This window comes from Dermacentor silvarum, chromosome 1 (assembly GCF_013339745.2).
Source record: "Dermacentor silvarum isolate Dsil-2018 chromosome 1, BIME_Dsil_1.4, whole genome shotgun sequence".
Lineage (NCBI taxonomy): Eukaryota > Metazoa > Arthropoda > Arachnida > Ixodida > Ixodidae > Dermacentor > Dermacentor silvarum.
Genome location: NC_051154.1, coordinates 271,606,680 through 271,633,682, shown reverse-complemented (window position 1 = coordinate 271,633,682; position 27,003 = coordinate 271,606,680). Strand labels below are relative to the sequence as shown.

Sequence of the window (27,003 nt, the reverse complement as noted above, 5' to 3'; positions counted from 1 at the left end):
GTTTTGGCGCGCGTCAGGAGCACACACTTCCGGCGGGTCGTAACAATGCAAGTTCAAAGTTCGCGCCCATCTGCTCCGGCGAGCTGCAGAACTCCTGATTGGAGGCGCAAAGAGAGGTGGCACACCAACATGGCTGCACTTCCGGCTTCAATAACGTGACGTCAGGGCCTCTCCTGTTTTGTTTCTTTTCTCCATGTTTTTTTTTTCGGAGTGCAGCCATAGCAGGCACGCGCACGCATAGAGGAGGATGCCATTTTTAAATTCCAGTTGCCAGCATCGAAACGTTTTTCAGTCAAGATGCAAGCTTTGAGCGCGTTTATCTTTTACTGCGCCATCTGTTGAAGCCAATGAGAACTAAGCAAAATTTATCAGGGTAGCTTAAAGGCAGCAGTGCGCAAGCGCTTGTTTCAGCGTGGACAAGCCCAGCTCCTCTTCGTTGGGAGCGGTACAAACCGTGTCGGCTAGCTCAGCTCGTCTACGGTAGGGAATGGGTTAATGTGCACCCAGTGACATAACCTGAGCATTTTTTGCATTCAGCCTTCATTGAAATCCAGCCATATGGTCAAGACCGAAGCCACGACCTCGTGATGAGCAGGGCAACACTCTAGCTGCTAATCTGCCGCAGCGGGTGACAAGGCATGGCTACACAGGGACTGACCTCTCAAAGATGCCTGTGACGATGTGGAAGGCCCACTTTTTGCACTTCCACCAAGGTAGCTCAGGTCGTTCATCTTCGTCCACTTGGTTTGCCACCTGCAATCGAGAGAATTGTGTTTTATCAGCGTCCGTGCATTAAGTTCTTGAGAGGCTCCCTCTGTTTGGAGACTCCAAACCAATGCATCAATTAAAAATAATGCACTTAATCAGCAGCTTTTAGCTCATCTATAGAGCGACGTGATTAACATGTTTAAGAACAAGGTCGCCGCTCAACTATGATTGAAGGGTCTATTATTTGGAACGTTGATTACTTAATTACACACCACTAACGAAGGTACTTCAGCATTCCACAGCAACTTATGCTAGTCCTGCCCTTACTCAAGCTGACAAAGTTCAACTTGCCATGCTGCATGTACAAGAGAATGAAAAAGAGAAAATGTACATTAGATTACCATTATTTCCACTCCGGTTTATTCCATCCAAGCCGAAGGTCCTGGCCGGTGTCCATACATCTCTACGGGCCCAAACTTTCGTTATTTCAATCCTAAAATTAGCCTTTACCGGATAATTCGTACTTGATCAGTAAGCATGCAAGCGCATGACCCTCATGGTGACCCTGATAGCAATCCCTTTAGTGCCAGCATCTGCTCTTCGGAGCTGAATGCTTGACAATGAATGCATTGAACACACGTCAAGTCCTGTCAAGAGAGAGAGCAAGGAGAGGAAAGGCAGGGAGGTCAACCAGAAGAGCGTCCGGTTTGCTACCCTGCACTAGGGGTGAGGGAAAGGGGGAATAGAAAGAATAAAATAGGGAGAGAATGAGTACTGAGTACACGTGGGACGATGTACAGGGACACTATAGGCGGTCTCTTAAACCGGTGCACTTCAAATACTGCACTAATGCCACGCATCGCTTTTTGTGCCAGTGACGGGTGTAGCCACGGTCCGAGTATCTTTGACTCAGAGAAGGGTCTCGAGTCCAGTCGGTTTAAAGTGGTCCTGAGAGAGAGGCGTTGCACGTCGTAGCGAGGACAGGTACACAATAGGTGCTCGATGGTTTCCTCACACATACAGGAGTCGCACATCGGGCTCTCGGCTATTCCCATACGGAAGGAGTAAGCGTTCGTGAACGCCACTCCCAGCCACAAGCGGCACAGCAAGGTTGTTTCGCCGCGGGAAAGGCTAGATGGCAATTGTAGACGCAGCAAGGGGTCCAACTTCTACAATCGGCAATTGAAGGCACTTGAACTCTATAAAGCTTGTGACTTTTTGCGTGCAAGCAGACGAAGTTCCCTGGCAGTGTCCGTCCTCGCCAAAGGTATTGTACGCGCTGGGTGTCTTCGTGAGCAGATCGGGCAGCCCTGTCAGCAATGTCGTTGCCGATGATGCCACAGTGAGCAGGAATCCACTGGAACACTATGATGTATCCTGTTTCCAGAGCATGGTTATGTACTTCCATGATGTCCGATATCATCTGCTCGTAAGTTCTGTGATGCAAGGCTGATTTGATACTGTGAAGGGCTGCCTTAGAGTCACAGAATATGACCCATTTCTGTGCCGGCTCTTCTTTGACGTAGGTCACAGCTGCATGGAGGGCTGCAAGTTCTGCCGACGTAGATGTAGTCATATGTGATAATTTGAATTTAACTGCAACTTGCTTGGCTGGAACGACGAATGCGGCAGTTGAGCTGGAAGGTGAGGTCGAACCGTCGGTATATATATGTATGTAGTCATGATATATCTGGTGCATTAATAGGAGCGTCAGTTGCTTCAGAGCCAACGATGGATGATTGGCCTTCTTGGTGATTCCGGGAATAGTAAAATTCACTTGAGGCTGTCGCAGGCACCACAAGGGAGATGAAGGCTTCGCCGCCGGTGTAAAAGATGACGGTATCCACTCTTGGTGGCCGCTAATCACTTTTGAAAAGGTCGCTTGAGGTCTCTCCGCTGGTAGGGAAGCTAAGTGATGGTCGGGGATCCTTGACAGATGACGAATGTGCGCTCTGAGGGAGTCGGCAGCTACGTGTGTCTGGATCGTATGGTCTCTCGCGATGGCTATTGTTGCTGTTGTTGAGATGCACCGAGGCAGCCCTAAACACATGCGTAGGGCTTGACCTTGTATGCTCTCCAGAGCGCGAATGTTCGTCTTGCATGTATTTGATAAAACTAGCAGACTGTAACGAAGGAGTCCCAGGAACAGTACCCTGTACAGCTGCAGCATAGAATGGACTGGTGCACCCCAGTTTTTCCCGCAGAGAAATTTAAATACCTGAGCAATACCATTTAACTTCTTCTTCAGGTAGACGCAGTGAGGAGTCCACGAGAGGTTGCGGTCGATGATGACACCCAGAAAGCGATGCGTCTTAACATAGGACACAGCTTGACCGTTGATTGAAACAGGATACAGGGACATTTGTTTGCGCGTAAAGCCAACCCAGTGAAATAACCTGAGCATTGACATAACCTGAGGTTATGTCCTGTCAAAAATTCTTATTTATATGCCCGCCCTAAGAAGATTTTCAAGCAATAACTGTAGCCCGCAATCTTTTATTACGATATTTACCAGATTCTAATGTGTGCCTTTTCTTTTTAATGAAAATTGGGCCATAAATTGATGCACGGTGAAATCGGACACAAAATTAAAACCACCTTCACAATGTTCGTACGCTTTGCAACATAACACAGATTGATGCAGTGAAGCTGACGTCAAAGGTCCGTTTGATTCGCCTGCGCCACTGTGAACTAGTTCACGGCAGTTCACGAGAAGTTCAGAAATTGTGCAGCTCGATTTCTTCGGTGCAGACCCGGCGCGACACTCGAAACGTATGTCAAGTTGCAGACGCGGTGCAGGTGTTTCATTTTTTCCGACTAATGTGCACGGAGTGCTTGAAGCTTGAGAAGTCATCAACTGTGGTATGTATGACCGCCTTCTTAGGCATAATTACACCCGTTTTTGCGTAGACACAGCAGACACACGTAAGCGGGGTTTTAACGGCGCTTGCACATGTGTGCTGTATCATCTGCTGCGCTGCTGTTTCGTACCTGTACGTCTGCACCATAGTTTCTCACAGTAATATACTGCGAAACTCTATGGTCTGCACCAAGTCGGCACCGACAGTAGAGGGGGTGCAGCAAAACCGTGAACCAGCCCTGCACCTTTCGAAATTAACGGCGTGGTTCAGAGGGCATCATTGCTGCACCGCTGAAGTGAATGGCAGTGTGCAGCGCCTTGTAAACTGGTTCAGTTGGTGCAGGCGAATCGAACGTACCTTAAATAACCATGTGGTGAAGCTGACTATAGGAAACCAGCCATCATTGTGCAAGAATTTTTCTAGCTAAAAAAATCGGGTGCATGTTAGATTTCTACTTTGTTTAGGAACTTTAATGTTATTTCAACGTTAGTTTGCTACTTTGGACACACAGAAAGTGGGCGCGTTTTATTCGGGGCGTGTTAGAATCGGGCAAATACTGCCAAATGAATCAGCTTTGGCGTTTTTTCCGCATCATGTTAATATTGACCCACTGGATAATTCGATCAATTTCGTCGCTCCCATCAGGGTTGAATTAACGGAAGTCGCTTGTAAAATATGAATACAGATTGCATGTACTGAGGAAACCTGTTTAGGCAAAACTTTAGCAAGCCAGCGAGACGAAATTATGCAACACAAAAAGAGACGCTAAGCATTTCCTGACATTCCGTGCGCGGGACCTCAGCAACGAATGCACCCCGCAACTGTCCTCGAGCCCGGCATCGGACCCTATAAAATGCGAAACAGTGGCCACACCAATCACAGCATCTAAGCATGGTATCCCAACCACAGCGAGTTTTATCCAACTGGAACTACAGTACGGAGGTTGAGATATATGTTGTGAACGAATGATGGGATGGATGCATGGGCTTCTTTCTCAGGCAACCACAACCTACACCAGACCGAGATCCTGTAGTTCACACAGGGACACAACAACCAGAAGCAATTGAACCTCACGATACAACAACTGGAACTAATGCAACAACAAATAGAGCAGCAAAACTAAAATACAAATGCAGCAGTTTTTGGTAGAATTTCAGGAACTAAAGCGATACGTTCATGAAACCCTTAACAAAGAATCGAAGCGTAGACGTAAGCATACCATACAGATATCTCAGGAGTCGATGACAAAAACATGCTTACCTCGGACGGTGAAAGCACAGCCACCACCTCACATCGTGGCAAATAGGCGACCCAGAACAAAAGAGAATCTCACAATATGGTCCTGGAACTGTTGTTCCTTGCACACCAAACACGCTAAACTCCCACTATACATACAGGCAGCGCTGATCCCTCCAGACATAATCTGCCTGCAAGAAGTGGAAGCTAGGCCCAAGGCGATTACGGGCTACAGATTGCGCGTAGAGCCATTCCACCCAAAGGTAGCGACACTCGTCAGGAAGGAATTCGCAGCGACCCTCGCAACGGTACCGAACGAAGACACTCCACACCACATCGTCACGATCTGGCCAGCCAAGATGGGACGCCCGAAGCAGGTAATATGTAACCTATATCATCATCATCATCATCATCATCATCATCATTATCATCACCATCATCAGCCTATATTTTATGTCCACTGCAGGACGAAGGCCTCTCCTTGCGATCTCCAATTACCCCTGTCTTGCGCTAGCGTATTCCAACTTGCGCCTGCAAATTTCCTAACTTCATCATCCCACCTGGTTTTCTGCCGTACTCGACTGCTCTTCCCTTCCTTGGTATCCATTCTGTAACCCTAATGGTCCACCGGTTATCCATCCTACGCATTACATGGCCTGCCCAGCTCCATTTCTTCCGCTTAATGTCAACTAGAATATCGGCTATCCCCGTTTGTTCTCTGATCCACACCGCTCTCTTCCTGTCTCTTAACGTTACTCCTAACATTTTTCGTTCCATCGCTCTTTGTGCGGTCCTTAACTTGTTCTCGGGCTTCTTTGCTAACCTCCAAGTTTCTGCCCCATATGTTAGCACCGGTAGAATGCAATGATTGTACACTTTTCTTTTCAACGACAGGGGTAAGCTCCCAGTCAGGATTTGGCAATGCCTCCCGTAAGCACTCCAACCAAATTTTATTCTTCTGTAAATTTCTTTCTCATGATCAAGGTCCCCTGTGAGTAATTGACCTAAATAAACGTACTCCTTTACAGACTCTAGAGGCTGACTGGCGATCCTGAATTCTTGTTCCCTTGCCAGGCCATTGAACATTATCTTTGTTTTCTGCATATTCATCTTCAACCCAATTCTTACATTTTCTCGATTAAGGTCCTCAATCATTTGTTGTAATTTGTCTCCGTTGTTGCTGAATAGGACAATGTCATCTGCAAACCGAAGGTTGCTCAGATATTCGCCGTTGATCCTCACTCCTAATCCTTCCCAATCTAAGAGCTTGAATACTTCTTCTAAGCATGCAGTGAATAGCATTGGAGAGATTGTGTCTCCTTGCCTTACCCCTTTCTTGATAGGTAACTTTCTACTTTTCTTGTGGAGAACCAAGGTAGCTGTGGAATCCTTGTAGATATTTGCTAATATATTCACGTATGCCTCCTGTACTCCTTGGTTACGCAATGCCTCTATGACTGCTGGTACCTCTACTGAATCGAATGCCTTTTCATAATCTATGAAAGCCATATGGAGAGGTTGATTGTACTCCGCAGATTTCTCGATTACCTGATTGATGACATGGATATGATCCATTGTAGAATATCCCTTCCTGAAGCCATCCTGTTCTCTTGGTTGGCTGAAGTCAAGTGTTGCCCTGATCCAATTGGAAATTATCTTGGTGAATATTTTATACAATACAGAAAGCAAGCTAATGGGTCTGTAATTCTTCAATTCTTTAACGTCTCCCTTCTTATGGATAAGTGTAATGTTGGCGTTCTTCCAGCTTTCTGGCACACCTGAAGTTGTGAGGCATTGCGTATAAAGGGCCGCAAGCTTTTCAAGCATGATGTCTCCTCTGTCTTTGATTAAATCTGCTGTTATTCCATCTTCTCCAGCAGCTTTCCCCCTGGTCATGTCTTTCAAGGCCCTTCTAACTTCTAACATTGCTAGTTATAGAAGGAGCCTCTGGATCCGGTTCATCACTATTTCGAATGAAAGTAGCTTGGCTACTTTCATCACTAACTTATGGTCACTGCACTTTACCTTACCTAACACTTCTACATCCTGCACTATGCTTGGATTGGCAGAGAGTATGAAATCAATTTCATTCCTTGTTTCTCCATTAGGGCTTTGCCAGGTCCACTTCCTGTTGCTGCGCTTCCTGAAGAATGTATTCATTATTCGGAGACTATTTCTTTCCGCGAATTCTACTAACATCTCTCCTCTTGCATTCCTAGAGTCGATGCCGTAGTTGCCAATTGCTTGCTCACCAACCTGCTTTATCCCCACTTTTGCATTGAAGTCGCCCATGACTACAGTATACGGAGTTTGCACCTTTCTCATTGCTAATTCAACATCTTCATAAAACTGCTCTATTTCTTCATCATCGTGACTGGAGGTTGGGGCGTACGCTTGTACTACCTCCATTTTGTACCTCCTATTCAGCTTTATTACGACGACTTCTACCCTCTCATTAATGCTGTACAATTCATCAGTGTTGCCCGCTATGTTCTTATGCACTAGAGATCCTACCCCGGATTCTCTCTTATCTGGAAGACCTCTGTAGCAAAGGACGTGCCATTAGTTAACACTGTGCAAGCCTCACCAGTTCTTCTAAACTCACTAAGGTCAATAATGTCCCAGGCAATGCCTGATAAATCCTCAAATAGTCCTGCTAAGCTAGCTTCACCCGAGAGGGTGCGCGTGTTGAACGTTGCCAGGATCAGTTTCCATTGGCGGCCTGTCCAGACCCAGAGATTCTTAGCACCCTCTGCCACGTCGCAGGTCTGACTGCCGCCTTGGTCAGGTGCTCCGCAGCCACTGGGGACTGAGGGCCATGGGTTAATTGTCGGAGTCATGAGGGAGGTAGTGGCCGAATACTGCACCAAGGAGGCCAATTCCTGTTCTGGAGAGGGAGTGACTTTGATGAAGCTTAGTGGGCCGACCTAGTTTGGTTGCACCTGAACTAGTATAGCCCCACTAGCTCTCGGCAATATTTTTTTTGCCGGTGTCAGGCACCACTCCATGCCTGAACATGTAGTGGACTGGAGTAGGATTCGAACTTACGACCTTCACATTTGAAGTCGGGTGTTCTACCTCTGCTCCACGCCACCACTATATATATATATATATATATATATATATATATATATATATATATATATATAGTCCCCCACAAGACCGGAAAGCGGAGTTTGGCCACATCTTCCAACACCCGAAAACCACACTTGGACCACGCGACTGCTTAATCATCACAGGGGATTTCAACGCATGACGCACGACATGGGGATACGCCAAAGACAGACCCAAAGGTGCGAGACTACTAAAGGCGATACAGCGATATGACTACATACTCCTCACGACACCAGGAAGGCCGACCCGTATTGCGAACAGCGTAAACAGGGACACGGGACACCACACCCGACCTTCTCATCACCAACGATACCAGGACCATGCGCTGGAACGTGTTGGATGACACCCTGGGCAGCGATCAAAATATAGTCGAAATAACCTATGAAACAACTCAACTACGATGCCCCCTCGGAAAAGCCAAAATCACAAACTGGACTAAGTATCGAGAGCAGCAAAGTAGGAAATGGGCCCAAACCAGAAACCATAGCTGACTGGACTCACTACATTAAGGGCCTCTATGATGAAAACACTAAAATATGTCAGACTACGGCAGACACCCCCACCATCGACAACCACTTGACACACCTTTGGGACCTTGTCGGGGACTCACCAAACGGTGGCGCCCTCAGAAACTAAATAGAAAACTGAGACTCATAATAGCGGAAATCACAGAGAAAGCGAACGCATACGGGAAAGAAGTCTACCATAACAATTATCGAACGCACTCTACCATACCATACGGCCTCACAGCGCCATTGGATGCGGGGAACATCATATTCCATTCTGCTTCTACAATCCTTGGCAATCGCAAGGCACAGATTGGCATAGCCGGCACTAACTCACCCCCATACGACCTTCCACCAATGTTGCCAGGTTTGGCTACGGGAAACATTCTTTGGCGTCGACTTGGACGAGTTGGCTATGTGGCTATATTTGGGCTACTGAAAATGTGCGACTTGGCTGTGTTTGGACTATAAGTGGCGCCCCAATTCACGCTCCAGAGGTGGCTCTGATTGGGTAGAAGCAAATCTCGAAGGCTGTGTTATAGCTGGCTGAGCCGGCCGCGTGGCTGTGCGTGTGTGCGTGCGCGAAATGACCCCCCCCCCTCCGCCTTTACTTCCCTCTCTGCGCCGTTGTCTGAGCCGGTGGCTTGATCTTTGATGCACTTAAACTTACATTCTGCTTGACCGTTAGGCACCCGATACCCGGGCGTCGGGATGAACCTGGGAGTAGTGGCTTTTTCACAGTACACTGTACTAACATTGATATATGCTCAGGAAGGGAGAGCAACAACATAGGGTCGAGGCCGTCGGGCGATCGTGGCGCCGACATTAAAGAAGGGAAGCACGGGTGGATGACACGCTCCAGTGTGTTCATGGACATGTCTTCCGGATGAAGTATCGCGCCGGGCACAGCTTTCGACCTACGCCACGTTTCTGGCGCGAAGCTTTAATGCCATTTTCTTTTCCTAGCTGCTAGATGAAGTTTTCTTCGTCCTTAGATTCGAGATTGATTTCGATAGGTTGACCAAGTATGCGACAAGTGGGCCAAGTATGCGAGAACGTATAAAAAAGAATGGGAGCAAGACCCCGCGCCAAAGGTGGATTCTAGTGCTTTTACTTCTAGATGGTTTGCCCGTAACGTCATGGATGCAGATACTCATTCTGCTAATATCGAAACATGTTTTCCACGATGACATCAGTGCACAGCGTCACATGATCTTCACGCTCGGTGTTAGCTTAACTTGTGAGGTGTCATGCTGCTGGCACGAGGACGCGGGTTTGATTCCCGGCCACGACGGCCGCATTTCGATCAAGGCGAAATGCAAGAACACCCGTGCATGTACTTAGATGTACGTTAAAGAACCCGAGGTGGCCAAAATTATTCCGGAGTCCCCCACTGCGTCATGCCTCCCAATCATATTGTGGTTTTGGCACGTAAAACCCCAGCAATTATTAGAGTTTTACAATAGGGGCCTCAAACGTATTGGGGCCAAAGAACGTATTGGGGCCAAATAAATAGCTTCGAAGCCACTGAGCATGCGCAAGACGGAAACAGTGTTTGGGTTTTGCGTCGGGCATGCTATTTCATCGATTTAGTGGGAGCCCCAAAAGCTGCCCAAAAAGCTTTCGTTAAGAAACATGGCACCGCCCATCGAATCGACGGCTCTAACCTAGCACAAAACTGGGCTCGATTCGTGGTAATGCGTGAAGTTCGTAAGCTAGAAGTGATTACGGTTATCGCTTCCTCTCAACTAACACGTGTAATGAAGATTGATTCATTATACGCCGCTGATTCCGAATTCAATTGTCAATTTTATGGCTTGTTGTCCTATCACGGATTGACTTGGCTGAATGAAGGTGCGCAAAGTTGGTTACTCAAAACTAAGCGCAACAAGTTGCAAACTGCAAATACATTACGTCCAAAATTGTAATTAAAGGCGAAAACACGAAAGTCTAAAAACATTTCTTATCGTAAAATAGTATATTTTATTTTAATATTTACAACGGCTTTTCTTTGACGCCGTAGTGACGCTTAAACACAACATGCTATCGGCAAACGCGAAACATCTATTCCAAAACTCTTCATTCCTGCATGCCCCAACGCTAACACCCGCAAAGCTCTTTGGGGCCCCAAATTTAGGGGCCCCTATTCCAAAACTTTATTAGCCATCAACATGGTTTTCTTTTTGACAGTAACCAGTTTTCACAGCATTACCACTGTTATCAATTTGTTGTTTGCCATTGGTCTTTGTGTGCAGTCGCACCTTTTACCATTTCGAGCGAGTTCCGGACGTGCTCGTCGCCGAAAACGACTGCGCGCTTCTTACACTAGTGTGCCTGTTTGTGCAGTAATCTTTTAAATCTCCACTTACACCGATTCAGACAGTGAGTGGCATCTGTTGCCTGTCCCTTTTCTTAACGCGTGTTCTTGGCGTACTAGAGACCTACGATGGCGGCCAGGTTGATGTAAATTGACACTATATAGGCAGTGTGTGTCCCAGCTAATCCGGCCCGAGCTAATTGAAAAACAAAAACAAAAAAACGAGAAAATAAGATAGGACGATGCGACAAATAACGCGAGATATCATAGCGCGAAAGACTTCTTTTAGCTCATCAAAAAAGAAGCCGTGAGCATGTCGCAGATCGCTGGACAGCTGAACTTCGCCGTAGGCAGAGATGACGTAAGATATATGACGCTGAACATTATTTTGTGTGCACGACAGCTAAAAAGCAGAGTTCGCAGTTAATATTACTGTAACGGTTATAATACCAAAATAATAACTTAGTAATATCTGTCATAAAATAAAAGCACTGGTTTCGCCCTCTGCAGCGATTCACTGTAACTTATAAGAGCTTCCGGGGCCAGCCAAAAAGTGTTCTGTTCAAGCATGATGTCGCTGTTGTTGATATAAAAGGCCGACCATCACGGCGGCACGGACATTTTGTTACGACGGGTTGTGCAAAAAAGGATAGCCGTATCGAATGTGAAAATGTATATACAAATAAAATTGCAAATAAAAATGGCTATATTTGGCTACAAAATATTTTGCACTTTTTTTCTGTTTGGCTACATTTGGGCTACAACTTCTCTAGCTTTTGGCTACGCCGCCTCGTCGGACCTGGCAACACTGCCTTCCACTGAAAGGCACGCCCCAGGGTTCTATTCTGTCCCCATTCCTCTATAACATCGGGCTCTGGAAGCTAGTCCTAGAACTGTAGGTTATACCGAACCTAGGCTGTGCCTTTTACGCCGACGACATTACACCATGGGAAACCAAGGGCTCCTACGGAGAACGGCAAGATTTCCTGCAAAACGCTATAGACAAGATTCAAAGTTACCTTCAGCCAGCAGGTATGAGCTGCGCCCCAAACAAATCCGAATACCTACAGATAAGACCAGCGCGCACCCAGTCCAACAGTGTACCCCCACTTCACCTCACGATTGCCGGACAAGGCATCAACAGAACCCCGGTAGCACGAACCCTGGGCATGCACGTACAAGAAAATAACAGCGTACAGACGGCATAGACTAACTCAAACACACCGTCAAGAGTATTACAAACCTCATAGCTAGAACAGCGAGAAGTAAGGATGGGATGACAGATGTCGAGACATTACGCAACGTACAGGCCTTCCTCCTCACCCGAATCACCTTCGCCCTGCCCTTCCAAGCTACACGCTAGAGCACTGCACGGGCCGATTTTTTCAGCCCGGGCCCGGCCCGGGCCCGTTTTTACGTTGGGCTGCCCACCCGAGCCCTACCAAAACATTTATAGCGAGACCCGGGCCCGGCCCCGGCCCGGAAATAATCTACGTTACCCGTCCGGCCCGCCACCAATTTATCTTAGGCTCGAGCCCGGCGCGAGCCCGACTCGAAACTGGCCCGAACCAGGCCCGAGATCGAAAAATACATTTTTTCAGAGTTGAGACGCCCGAGAATAACTCGATGCACGTTACATGCACACCACCAGAAAGCCCGGGCCCGTCCCGGGCCCGGCCCGGGCCCGGGTCAAAAAGCACACGTCGTGCCCGAGCCCGGCCCGAGCCCGTGATAAAACTGCTCTACCCGGCCCGTGGGCCGGGCCGGGCCGGGCCCGGGCTTTTGCGTAAGCCCGAGCCCGTGCAGTGCTCTACTACATGCACGACCGAAATAGAAAATATAGACAAGCTCATAAGAATCGCATACAAAGATGCACTCCAACTTCCGAATTGCACGAGCACAGACAGACTCATGTCGATCGGCATAAATAACATGCACATATGAAGAACTGGAAGCCGCAACGCTAATCGCGCAAAGAGAACGACTCAACACCACACACCAGGGCAGAAAACTACTGCAAGGACTGTGATACCCGCTCACCCCCCAATACTGCGGAGATGACACGGTCATCATACCGATGCACCTACGGTCTCGCATCATCGTGGAACTTGCATCCCCAAGAACATGCATTCGATATACAAATAAAAGCGCCGGCAAGCGCGAGCACGAAAACTCCTCCAGAAAAGGAACGATCCTGATACTTACTACACCGACGCTAGCCTTTACTCCACAACACCACAAGGTCCCAAAAAACCGACATACGTAACGGCAGTAACTAACCAAAACAAAGTGGTGGCCTGCGCATCTATACGCACCAGATCAACCGCCACCGCAATCAAATCAAATAAGCAGAACGAATAGGTCGCTCCGCATATATTCACACGGATTCAAAGGCCGCTTGTCGGTCATATCTTAGAGGCACACTTCCCAGGTGCGGCACCGATATCCTCGGCCCCATGCTGACTGAGGACCATGGTGTCGCCTGGTGCCTAGGGCACACAGGCCTGGAAGGCAACGAGGAGGCCGACTGCGTAGCTCGCGGACTTGCTGGCTGAGTCGCAGAAGACTTTTCGAGGGCCCTCACAAACCATGAAGATTAGATCACGAGCAGGCAGATTTTGGAGGACCAACGCACTGACCAGACGGAAGTACGCTCCTCCACATCCTAAGTTAAGTAGGCAACAAGCCAGGGACTGGCGCGCCTTCAAACCAACACTTACCCGCACATATCGAGATTGCACGCAATGTTTCCATAGGTATACACAACCAGGGTATGGCCCTGGTGCAACGACCACACAGCCACACTGACACACATTACTTACCAGCGTACGGAGCGCTCAGCCCAGGCAGTATTCAGGCTAGTGAGCTCATCAGAGACACTCACAACGTGGTTTTGGGAGGCACGACTTTCCGAGCTGGCACTGGGAAGCCAACTGACGACCCTGGACCAGACCCGGCGAGCCGCCGCGGCCAGTGGGGCTCTACAATAAGGCTCCACCCGAGATTAACCACACCACTTTTCGTACAATAAAGTTTATTCATTCATAAATTCATTCAGGCGTAAAATTTCTATCTTCATTAACAGTTAGCAGAGCGTTGACAAGCGGCGAGATTACTTTCTGCTGAGCCTATTGGGACAGACGAACGACGACACGCCAAACCCGTGGGAGACAGGCAAAGAAAGCTGCTCACATCGGGCACTGGTCGGTCGAGGATGACTCGCAGAAGCTCCATGCACTGCGTGCACACTTCGCGCGAGATGAGTCCCAAGGGGAAGTGGTAATTTATGAGTCCAAAGTAGATCTTGAGGATCAGCTTCTGCAGGAGCACAAAGGCCTCCGACTGGTCGGCCAGCAGCTGCGCCAGGCGCTGCTGCAGCAACGGCAGCAGCAGCTGCATCGCCTCATGCAGAGGCTCTCACTCCTCGGGCTTCTTGTACCTGCACATGCACACAGGTGCACAACTCTCAGTGCTGCTTTTGAAATGAAACACCGCCTCTGGCCGTGAATGGCTAAAGCACATGACTAGCTGGATCAGTTGGTGACAAATAGTGCAGCAGCAACTACCTCGGCTTAGCCAACTGTGCCACTACCTGCCTAATACTTCTGCGTATACTTCCAAGAAAAAAACAGCGCAAAAGAGACGAGGACGAAAAGAAGACAGGTACAACAGGCAGGTGCTGTTTGCGCTGTTTTTTTCTTGAAGTATGTTACACCAACTTGCCCACATCAAGCTCCTTCTGCGTATAAATAATTTTGCAAATCTCCTACAGTGGGGGTATTCTTTAAGTGTCCACCTAGTGGACGCACCCATTTTGTCTGCTGCTGAAGTTCTGATTGGCTGGGCTGAGGTACACGTGTGAAGGTGCCCCCAGCCAATCAGCACTTCAACGGGAGACGAAATGGGCATGTCCACTAGGTGGCCAGTTACAGAATAAACCCCCACGTTACTAACAGTTAGTCTTGCAAATCATTTCTAGGGTGTGTCGCATTCAATTTCACGCTGCACTTTTTCCGCCCCTCCCCCTTTAAGTATAAGAAATTCCAGTGTTCTCTTAGTGCCCCCGGTTAGTATTAGAGAGTCCCAAGTAGCACTGAAAATAGGAAATGATCACCGAAGCAAATATTTTGCAGTACATTAAAAACCATGATGTACTGTTAGAAATATTAGCTAGAAGAGATAATGTTACAAGTACTACCTACTGCATCTGCTCTACCCACGGAGGAAGATTATTTAGGAATAGAAACTCCCGTCAGCGCGGGCATGTGGGTGCGACCAGATAACGTCACATTAGTATGCGCCGACGGGGGCGCATGCAGTGGCGGTGCCTTGCGGCGCGTCATGCAAGCAACAGCGAAAAGAAAAAAATGCAGAAGCCCTGCGGGCTGGTCCAACGTTACTAGACTAGCTTGTCTAGTAACGTTGGGCTGCTCGGGCGCGTTCTCTTCGGTGGCGCCCGTGTCTCCCGATGAAAGCAGACGCCAAGCAGACGACACGGGCGTTCGGCGTTCGCTTCAGCGTGCAAGCCGTAACGTTGTTTTTGTGGGCCTTTAAGTGAAACAGACTACGGTGGCGTGGAGCAGAGGTAGAATACCCGCATGACACCGGCAAGAAAAATATATATATATCGTCGAGAGCTAGTGGGGCTATACTAGTTCAGGTGCAACCAAACTAGGAAGGCCCACTAAGCTTGATCAAAGTCACTCCCTCACCAGAACAGGAATTGGCCTCCCTGGTGCAGTATTCGGCCACTACCTCCCTCATTACTCCAAACAGCAGCATTGCATTCTACCGGTGCTAACATATGGGGCATAAACTTGGAGGTTAACAAAGAAGCTCGAGAATAAGTTAAGGACCGCACAAAGAGCGATGGAACGAAAAATCTTAGGACTAACGTTAAGAGACAGCAAGAGAGCGGTGTGGTTCAGAGAACAAACGGGGATAGCCGATATTCTAGTTGACATTAAGCGGAAGAAATGGAGCTGGGCAGGCCATGCAATGCGTAGGATGGATAACCGGTGGACCATTAGGGTTACAGAATGGATACCAAGAGAAGGGAAGCGCAGTCGAGGTCGGCAGAAAACAAGATGGGATGATGAAGTTAGGAAATTTGCAGGCGTAAGTTGGAATACGCTAGCGCAAGACAGGGGTAATTGGAGATCGCAGACAGAGGCCTTCTTCCTGCAGTATACATAAAATATAGGCTGATGATGATGATGATGATGAAGTGAAACAGGAACTGTTCTTGTCGGTGTCTGTTCGAGGGCCGTAATACTAAAAGCGCTGATACGTGCAGTGTACTCTTGTTCGGAATTTGCCAGCCTAAGATGGGACGGAGGAGGGACGCGTTAGTGCCCTCAGTAAACTTGCGAGTCATGAGGCCGAACGGGAGCAACACACGTGACCGGTTGCCTTGGTAACCAAGACGGCGATAATTTCCTTCTCGGCCGCCAGGTGCCGCCAGCATGATAGTGACTCCGCGGGCTTGTGACGTTTTCTGGTCGCCGCAATTGACGGAGTTTCCACTCCTAAAGGTTTCTTGCTCCGTGGCTCTACCTTTGGATAACACATGACATGCACACAGACCAAGGAGCATGTCAATCCGCCTTTTTCATTTTCATGTGCTGCCCTCTGCCGCGCGCCGCTGGAAACGTTTCGGTAGGGTGCTGGGGCTTTCGCCGGTTGATTTGTGAACCTGCGCCCGTGTTAAGTGCGCATCGGTTGTGCGTTTCGTGGATCGCGAATGATTATTAATGGCTTCTGGGGGGCAGCATGTCGTTCCTGGAAACCATGTAGCACTCACCGACTATATACATGTAGGGTGAGCAGGCCTGAGTGTGCTGTTTTGTTTACAGTGCGGCCGATAAAGGCATGCTGAGTTCCCTTTGCCGTAGCGGCTGCTTTGGAGTTTGTTGGCGCTAACTCCTGCACTTGCACCTCGCTTTTTTTTAATTCTTTTTACACATTCTTTAGGCATTTCTTATAAATAAGATGTTCTCGAGTGCGCAGCCTTCCGCGTCGGATTTAGCAAAGCGATGCACTTGTTTACATCGGCATCTACAGCCACAGATCGTTGTTAGCGTCAAAAAATGGGGGAAAGGTGCATATATATGAAAAGGCGCTGATATGAAAGAATGTCAAAACGTAGAATAAAACACACTTATCTGCTCATATGAGCTGCGTTGTTCCATCGTGAGACGAGTCAGTATGAGCGGCTGAGCCACTTAAACAATGGCGGCTGTGATCCAGTTACAAATATTGGGCTGTTAATTTATTACTGATTCTCGCTTTTCTTTAACTTCGCGATAGTTAGTTTGCGCGTGTCATAAACCATTATTAGAGCAAACTGTGCTCGCATAAGCGCTCATTTAAAGGCCGTGTTGTTCTCCTGCAAAAACGCGGATGCCATCGCTGACACCGTTGGTATATAACTGAGCGAAGCAGCTGTTTATGCTGCTGTGCCGAATGTACTGTCTCTTGTTTCGGGTTTGACGCAGAGATAAAGAGTACATCTCAGGAATTAAGAAATGTGTCAGAATGCCAACACGTAAAACCCCACCCATCTACGTTGCGAATACGACCGGCAGCCTACGGGAACGGTGACGTACGGATGTTGGCACATGCGTTGGGCACAGCGCTGTGTCCCCGCTTGCAGCTTATGGTGTACGCGGCGATCGAAGCGAAGGGTAGTTTATTTCAAATCGCTAAGGCTAGAATTGGACTATAAAAGCAGTTTCCTTCATTATAACTTGCTTACTTTTCAGTACCGGTCCGCCGGTAGCGGGTGCGCGAACTCGACGGCGCCAGGCCTAACCTTCGCTGAACAGGATCAACATTGGCTCAAACTTATGTGCCCGGATTGAGAGGGTCGAAACTTGTGCATTTCAACTTCGTAGGCATGTCTTGACTCGCTTTGAGCGCGATTATTTATATAAACTAACGAAGCCGTTGCGGCTATCGCGTTATCGGTTCGACGGCCGATCGCGCGGGGTTCGGTCGAATGATGGTCGGCACGCTGATTTTATCGGTGCCGTCGACAAGCCCGTCGCAGTACGACAACTCGCTCTCGTCGGTTACATCTTGTAGGCCTGGTATGATAAAATGGTCTCAGCGACACAGTGCTGAATGGTCGGCCAATCGTAGGCGTGCGCGTCTTGTCGGTCTCGTATCGACCCAGTGTTACCGCGCCTTGAAAGAGTACGTGAAGTCGGGCACACGCGGCCACTACAGCAAGCGAGGACCGACGCTGCAAGAAGTCTTCGTCAGCAACGTGTTTTTATGTGTCGCCCAAGTGTAACGCAGGGGTTTATCGATAAATTTGCTACTACAGCCATCAATGCAAGGCGGCAACTACGTGGTTCCCTGTGCAGTCTAGACGAAGCCCTCACCGCTTTCTGTTAAAAGTGGAGTTGCAGTCCTACGCTACCCACGTTTTCGGTACCGCACCGACGTCGAGCTACCAGTGAAGTTTCAACGAGTTACACAGCACGAGTTTGCACTTGCACAAGCGCGCGTGCGAGCGGATTTTTTTTTTTTTTTCGGGGGACGTTTCCCCGGGACGGGGCTGCACGGCCGCGCGCGCGACCCTTCCAAAACGTTTCGCGACTCATCCGCCAGGGCAGGGCGCATGCGCCGTAGCGCCGTGAAAAAGGCGGATTATCACTACTCACTCGTACTTCTTGACAAGTGTGTACAGGGCCAACAGAGCGCCCGCCCAGCCGGCACTCTCGGGCGACTGCAGGTAGATGGAGACCTTGTCAACGACACCCGTCCATCGTCCCGGAAAGTCGTGCTTGAGCACGCAGCCGAGGTAGGACAAGAGCTGCACGCGGATCAGCTCGGGTGGGTGCACCATGGCGTCGACGAGTGCGTCGCGCACCATGGCTCGATCCTGCTCGTGAATGTGAAAGGGCAGCGGCTGGGGCTGCGGCTTCGGTGGTGGCTCTTTTTCTTGCCAGAACTGAACCGCCAGGTTCTTGAGGTAGATGGCGCTTGCCTGATGCACAGGCATGTCCACGCTGCCAGTCATCACAACTTTCAGCAGGGACGGGGCAATGCCGATTATCTTGTGTACCTGCAGTGGCGACGGGCAGACCATATGTTTTGTGTCGGGCCGACTTTTGAAGCATAAAGTAAAAACGTAATTTTAAACATCCGCATCCATTCTACCCTCTGAAAGTGAATGTACAGCAAAGCTGTTGCCGAGGTTACACAAGCGACACCACCACAAGGCGTCGCACCATCAAGATCAATGTAGCGTGGACGACCTCGTTCGCGCCCTTTCCGTTGGCGCTTCGACGCCGCAGTGCACGTTCGCGGCCTTAATACACTTGCACGTAACCCACATTCACGAAGTGAACGTCACTAAATGTTTAACAGTCTTACCCTGATGTGGACTACGGTCGCAGCACACTCTACGCGACCGATGCAACGGACAGAACGCCCACTCATCAAGGACAGATGCATTTTGTGCACACGTTCGCCACGCACGCACGCAGGTGTGCCGGAGTTTTTTTTCTGTAGTCAGCTTCTCGTCTTTTGCCTCAAAACAAAGCGGCGCGGGCATATGTTCTTCTTTTTCGGCCTTGGCTCATTCAAATAGCCATCAATGCTTTTTTATTCTGGTATATATTTTACGCTTTTTATCCCCTTCGTTGCTATAAGCCGATATGGGGTAACATTTGCTCCTGCTTTTACGCATGGCCTCACACCTGTCATAATTACAATGGCATACATCTTGTCAGTTTTCTTCCAGTTTCTCCCAGTCTACTTTTTTCCTAACCAGACTGTCACCAAATTGTTTCACCTGCCATGTTTGTTTTAATGCAAAGCATTCTTTGCTTCATTCTTGGCACTTTGCGTTATGTACGTAGGTTCGTGTCTCGCCTCGCTTTCACAGAAAGAAAATAATGTGCGCCCAATGGTGGAATCAAACCTCAGCCATAGAGAACAGCAGCCTGGCGCTCTAACCCCTAGGCCACGATCGTACGCATACTTCTCTCGCTCCAAAGGCAGCCAGCTCTTCGAAACACTCAGCGCGTGCGCCATGTGCCACTTTTTTGCCTTCTTTCCTTGTGACAGACAGCTCACGCGTTGAGGTGCCATGTTAGACTTCACTATCTTCAAGACCAGCCCACTTTGCCAAGTTATTTCCTTGTAGCAGCTTACGCTACATAGAAAATGTGCGAGTTTGTACAGACTTCATGGTCGTCCAAGTAGATCGAGTTTAACTTTCTTCGCTGAATTACAAATTCCATCGTCGTTTTAACGCACACCACATGAAATAGCCCTATGTACGTATGATTGTGTAACACATAGTCGCTGAAAACGACCCAATCCGTATTTATTTTTACGCTTGTCCACTACCTGTTGTATGTCATAGGCTCACGTCGTAGGCTCTCACCGAACAGCCGGCGTAGAAATCTTGCCATTGCCGTCATATCGTTTAAAACGTGGTTGCCGTCATGCAGCTGTCATCACACACACGTACGCTCATAACCCACACACAAATACTCAATTTACAGGAACACATTGGTCCACCTGGTTTAGTTTTGCGGAAACCTAAACAATGCTGGATAGCTAGGTACCTGCAAAATGCTTCGCACGACATAGATTTCCACAGTGCGCAGGATCTGCACAATTTATTTTTCTTTCTTTTTCCTTCAACTCGCATACTATTTTGTTCCGAGAAAATTTTGTTGCCGGCTATGATGTTTCCATGTTATGAGACCACAGCCAATCACCAAAATGTTTGCAAGCAGACTCTCCCAAACCTTGACCATTTGTGCAGGCTGATGTTGAAATTCTTGCACAATGCTGGACTAGACTCAAGGCAATGATGATCACGACAATCACTGCTGTCACCCTAATACTGTCTCCTGTTTCCCATTGCAAAGCAGCAGGCGGCAACACAGCAATATTAAAATCTTGGACTTTTACATACCAAATGCACTGTCTGATTGTGAGGCACGCTATATTGGACTCCAGATTAGTTTTGACCGCCTAAGGTTCTTTAATGTGCACCTAAAACTAAGTACCTAAATGCTTTTGCGTTTCGCCCCCATCAAAATGTGGGCGCCACGGGCGAGAACGAACCCACACCTCCGACCTCAGCAGCTTAGTGGCCATAACCACTAACCCGCTGCAATGAGTAGGCTGGAGCAGCCTCACTTCATGCATCACACCCTTCTTTTTAGGAGCGAAGCTCCTTAGGCTCTCACGATGTCCGCTGTCGCCGCGGTCGACGTAGCTCCCCATCGCGCACGCAGCGCGCATACCGACCGCGCGCAGGTGTTGCGCCGGCGCTGCACCGCTGTCGCTACACTTAGCACTGCAGTATGGAGGAGCGCGAACGTAAACGCAAACGTCATGACTCTGATCCTACACTTCGAGAACGAGACGCGGCAGCCCAATGGCAGCGCCGCGAAGCTAACGTCGAGCTACGACCGCGAGAAGCAGCAGCACGCCGGACACGGCAGCAAGACCCCGAAGCGAAAGCTTGAGCAGCAGCCGTAATCATCCATGGAGCTTCGCTCCATCATCAGCATTCACTTCATGTATCGGCTGCCAATTTTTTCATCAAGGCAATGTTTGTTTCGGCTGAAATAAATGTACCTAACACCCTATGAATGTTAAAGCTTCGGCCAAAGCTGCCACCAAAGGACAGCCGCAAACAAAAGCAGCATTTGGCCGTCATAATAGTTCTAAGAGCAGCACAGCCAGGCAACAAGATTTTTCCGGATTTTATTAAATGCCTCGGCAATTCTGCCCTTAATGTTTACAAAAAGATGTCTGATACTGAATGCAAATAACGGTTCGGGTATACAACAGGTTGTCAAACACTTGTCAAATTTACCAGGCCATTACACACCCCATTAATAAATAAACCCAAATTTTTGGGCTCAAAGAGAATTGGATGTGAAGAATTGTGAGGCAACTTCTAGAATTTATGATGCAATAAGTTGCGAGCTGAAAATGATACTCATAGTAATGATCAAATGTACTCAGAAAGTCCGTAGGTCCAATAGGTTAAGATGCACTGAATGAAAGAAATACTGCACCAACTACGAGCGAAGTGTTGGTCACGCTGTCAATCAGTGAATGCTTCTACATGAACATTAAATTTGCTGGACCAAACAGGCACAGGTCTGCTTATGGCCATGGAATAAAGACAAGGTGCCTTATGACAAATACTGTCAAACACTGGTTTAAGGTCTGTGTATGCTCTTTCCTCGAGTGCTTTACAGTCCTACAACCAGCCAGTTGGTTCGAGTACAAGCAGCGGCACAACCTAACATGTTTCACTCGCGACTCGCACGGCGTACTGTTATGTGCGCAACGCTTGATGTCCAAGTTGCTCGCGGCTGTCACAACCAGTACGTCATGCGGCGCTTCCAGAAGACAATCCAACAAATCGGCACCGGAAGCCCTGGCAACGGCAATCGAATCCACAGACCTGCAACGCGACCCCGAGGGCCAAAAAACCGCCATGTGCCACCGAGGCCGAACGCGGCTCACGCGACGGTCCGGCAGTCGACAGGTGCGGTGGGAGGGCGTCCCGTCAGCGTCGCGATTCGGAAAGCGGGCCCGGCTTCGAAATGGAGTCAAAAGCGTCGCTTCAAAGGCGCACCGAGCAACCGCTGCAAAGACGTGCGCAGCGGCCAACAGCACGCTGGCACGCAGCACCGACGCATCGGAAAGCGGGGCGGTCGCCTCTCGAAAGGCCAATCACCCACGATAATCACTCCACGAGTTCCGAAAGAGACTCTAAAGCAGCCCGACGATCACGCGAATTGGTGACAGTGGCTAATCACAGGGGAAACGGCTGTCGCCAGCGCGCGCTCACAGGTTATTTCGCGCAGGGCTTTTCCATGCCAGCCAACCCTAAGGATGGCAGATGACACGCCGGCGCGCGTTGCAATGGATCCGTCCCCGGTTTAGGACGGCGCCCTTGCGCTCTACAGTGACGCGGTGTGTCCGGAGGCCCCGCATGTACCGACATTCCGACAGCGAAGCTCAGTAGTGCTGCGGAACCGGCGAGGCGACAAGGCGCGCATCGGGTCGGGCAAGACCGCAAAATACTTTCGCTCTCGAATAGCGCTTTTTTCGCTCCGAGGCAAGGTAACAGTGTGTCAGCTGAACGGTCAGGCGAACCGTTCTTTCTGAAGAGCTCCCGAAGTGGCGATTGTCACGCACAGGATCGTTCGAACACTGGGCATCTTCGATTATCCGTCTCCGACAGTCCCAGACTGTCCGAAAAGCTGCACACACAACGCACATTGGCTGAAAGTGATGCCTCGGGCAGTCCGGGACTGTCAGGGACGGATAATCGAAGAGGCCCACTAGTTCGGGGCTTCTATAAGCTGCTGCTACCCCCCCCCCCCCATTCCACATGGTAATGGCGTCATGCATGGGCTCGAGTCGATTTTCCCCGAGTGGTCACCTGCTCGAGTTGTTTCTCCGCCGTCTCTCGCTGGTTTGGGTCTATGGTGGCCCGGAGGATTTCAATAAGTTGGCCGGCGGCCATGGTTAGGCGAGTTGTGAGGCACGAGTGTGATAACGTTGATGTTGTTGATGATGATGATGATGATGATGAACCTCTGTCATGGATCGCACCCACTAAAGGGGATAGGGCAAGAATTGGGCGGCAGTGGGTATGCTAAAGAAAATTCGTATTTGAAAACAAGAAACGCAAAGTAAAATACAAAAAAGGCGGATGTTGCAGACTAACTGAAAAGGTGAAAGTGAAAAGCTCTCACAACCAGGGAGACTCAATATTAACAAACAATTTTGAGAAACCAATTTAGGTGGTTAAACCGTGCTTCACGTGAACCATGCACCGGTGATGCGCCCAAGAGACATAGCGAAAGAACGGCCGCGCCGCCTCGCGGCCGTTGCCTGCGATCATCTTTCGTGATTTATTGTTACATAAAAAATTTGTTAACGGTAAAAACTGACTATTCTGCAATACTAATAGTGCATTGTTACTTATAACTCACTCGGTTGGAACGAATATTACCAACGCATTGAAATGTGAAGCCGATTTTTGTTACATGCAGGAGCACGTGGTCAACGTGGCTTATTCCATGCATATTTTCTCGTTCGCAAAAACACCGGTAAAACAGACAAGAAGTGTTTTATTTGTGGCGCTTGCCACGGGCGAAGCAGTGTGGGGAAGATGCGTCTCTTCACGAATGGACAAAAAGGAAGGCTGTCCTTGTCGCTGTCATGCTGCAAAATAAAGAAAACATAGAGTAGAGAGAGAGAGAGCAAGCGAGAGAGGAAAGGCAGGGAGGTTAACCAAACATAGAATAATAATACTTTAAACATAGAGTAATAATACTTTATTCTTAAATGCACTCAATCCAGAGGCAAGAGAAAGAGCGCGATGCCCGCGATTTATTTAGTAGTGCAATAAGCATTCCTGGGGAACTTCGCCCACTTTGAACTAGGTAGGCGTACGCCTGTATCTACAGAGCAGATTTTTTTCTGACCATACATATTTTTAATAAATATGCTATGCGAGTAGTGACCTTGGCGTTGTTGTACATACGTTCTTCGGCTAGGCGGACATACTTTGACACTAATAACGGGAGCATCGGAATACTAAATAACAGTACAATTGTTATATAGATTTCTTTCTAAAGCGAAGCTTTATATGGCTAAGCGAAATCACCTCTCCACAGAAAACTATCATCATCAGCATTGGCTCAAGCGTCGTCGTCTTTTTCCGCAGCTGGCTCGTTGGCTCGTGCTCGGCACGCGATCGTGCCGCTGCTCCCGCATTCGTCGTCGTCGTCTTCTTCCACAGCTGGCTCCGTTGTCGTTTATCATTCCAGCGTAGAGTTTCACTGTCGTTGTAATGGGGTGGCCGCGTTTACGGGGATATGAGCCATTGCTTAAGGGGGTATCCATTCATTGCCTTACGTAACGGACAGATTTAATTTTGAAGCAATTTAATTTCGAAGAATCGCAAGCGGCAATGGCGGGCGAATGCTGCTAACCACGCCGCCGAGCAAACTCGAGACATCGAACGTAAGCGACAACGGCGGACTGCGGGCATACCGTCAGTGACGTCGTTCTCGCCGTCGTAGCCGAACGTGTGTGTAACCTCATAATTGAGAAATACTTTAATGAACCCTCTGCATTAACCCAGTGACAAACACCGGGGCCGCACGTTTCGGCTTCGCTGGTTAATCAACTTCACGGAGTCAAAGGGCCGACGATTTTTTTTTTTTATTTGAACCTTGGGGGCAGTTTTTTAATGGGCAATTTGGAGGCATTCACATTTTTATGCCCCGCTATTTTTAAATTATGTATAGTTACAACTAATTCTTAGAACCTTACCTCCAATACCATTTCTCTACGCTGATGGCATAACGCTGCTGCAGCCCATTCACAAACCCTCCGACTACGTATGCCTTCAGGTTGACGTTGACACGTGTCATCAGGGGACTGTGCGACACCAACTTCCTCTCAACTCCGACAAATCCTGAGCAGTGACAATTTCTGGACTGTATCGATCGCCCCCGTGAAGCCACCGCGCTAACCCTTGGTGGCCGTGAACTCAGACGTGTGACGTCAACTGCTGTACTTGGTGTGGAGCTAGGTTCGCGGTTGTCTTTTGCGGGACCTGGCACCGCACTGTAGCTGCAGGTCCCGCCAAATGCTGGCATTTGTTAAGCGCAGTGCTGTTGGCATATGCCGCCCACTGCTTCCCGGCTGCTGTACACTGCCCTGCTGCGGCCCATCCCTTAATGTTATTGCTCCCCCAACTGGATACCCCTTTCTGTGACGCTTCGGGGACGCCTTGCTAGTGTACAGCGTCGTCCTGCCTATATCTTCGATAGCCGCAGCACACCAAGGAACTGCAGCGCGTCTCCTACACAAACGTCTCGACTGATACGCTGCATCGATTTGCTTCGTGGCAACCTCTTGCATCTCGAGCGCGGCTGCCACCATCTGCCTTCTGTCTTCTGCCTTCTGCAGACTTTTCGCTCTGGACCAGACATTAGTGGACGCGCCGCGCCTGAACCATCGTACAAATCGCATTGAGCACTTTCTCACTCGAACGGAGAGGCACGGTTCCTCTTAGACACTGTTGCGTTGTGGCGACGGCTTCCACGAACTACTACCAGGACATTCCTTCCTGAACTTGAAGACTTTGGGCCTATAATGAAGGCCGCACAGCGATTGCTATGACTCTGAACAATCCAACCCTGTGCACGTTTAGTGCTCCCCCCACGGGTCCCAGGTTGGGGGTGCAAACCACTCGGCTATTGGCAGCTCTGCCTTCTCGAGCCTGTATGCCTTAACTCAGGCTCTCTGAGTACGAATAAAGTATTATTATTATTATTATTATTATTATTATTATTATTATTATTATTATTATTATTGTTCCGGGGCACTATAAATAAATGCTTGATTGATCGATTGATTATTATTAATTTAAAAAGACATCATTAAAGTACTACGCTCAATCTAGGCAATATCCTAGCAACATCAAAACCAATTTGCACCGTGAGTGCAGAAAACCCCACCCGGCCATCTTATTGGACGGCAACGCCTTGTGACAAAGAGCGACGAAGTTTTAAACAGAAAGTCGCGGCAAGTATTGATACGGCACGTTTTGTCTGGCAAGCATGTGCGGCGACGTTCTGCATATCAGCATTCGCCGCGACATGCCATCATTCAGAATTAATGTTCGTCAAACACACCGTCACTGGGCGTTTCCGTCTGACACGTGTTCGGTTTCGATAGTGCTTGGATTGAGTGTTAAAATTTGATAACAGACATTTCGAATTAGGAGCAATTTTCAAGATTTTCTTTAAATTGTGGTGTTTTACGTGCCAAAACCACGATCTGATTATGGGGCACGCCGTAGTGGGGAACTCCGGAAAATTTGGACCACCTGGGCTTCTTTAACGTGCACCTAAATCTAAGTACACGGGTGTTTTCGCATTTCGTCCCCATCAAAATGCGGCCGCCGTGGCCGGGATTCGATCCCGCGACCTCGTGCTCAGCAGCCCAACACCATAGCCACTGAGCAACCACGGCGGGTAATCAATATTCTGACAAAAGCAACCAGAACATGAGTCTTAGCCTTCTGACTACCTCAGATGAGCTGGACTAGTCCTGGTTAAGGAAAAAAAAGCCCATTTACCTTAGAAAAAATGACCTGAGCACATCCACTCATCCAATTCACAGGTGGCAGAGCAAAACATAAGAACCACAGCATCATCATAACCATTAACATCATTCA

General features: G+C 48.8%; 1 protein-coding gene across 1 annotated transcript; it reads right to left on the bottom strand.

Annotated features, from left to right (window-relative positions):
* Positions 1–656: 656 nt before the first annotated feature.
* On the bottom strand, positions 657–23,284 carry LOC119452525 (importin-8-like). Its single transcript, XM_049660329.1, has 4 exons — positions 23,185–23,284; positions 18,413–18,816; positions 13,935–14,181; positions 657–753 (listed from the first exon to the last, which is right to left on the bottom strand). Exons 1-3 carry the CDS (start codon positions 23,266–23,268, stop codon positions 14,160–14,162), a joined length of 510 nt encoding a protein of 169 aa, XP_049516286.1. The 5' UTR covers positions 23,269–23,284; the 3' UTR covers positions 657–753; positions 13,935–14,159.
* Positions 23,285–27,003: the final 3,719 nt, after the last annotated feature.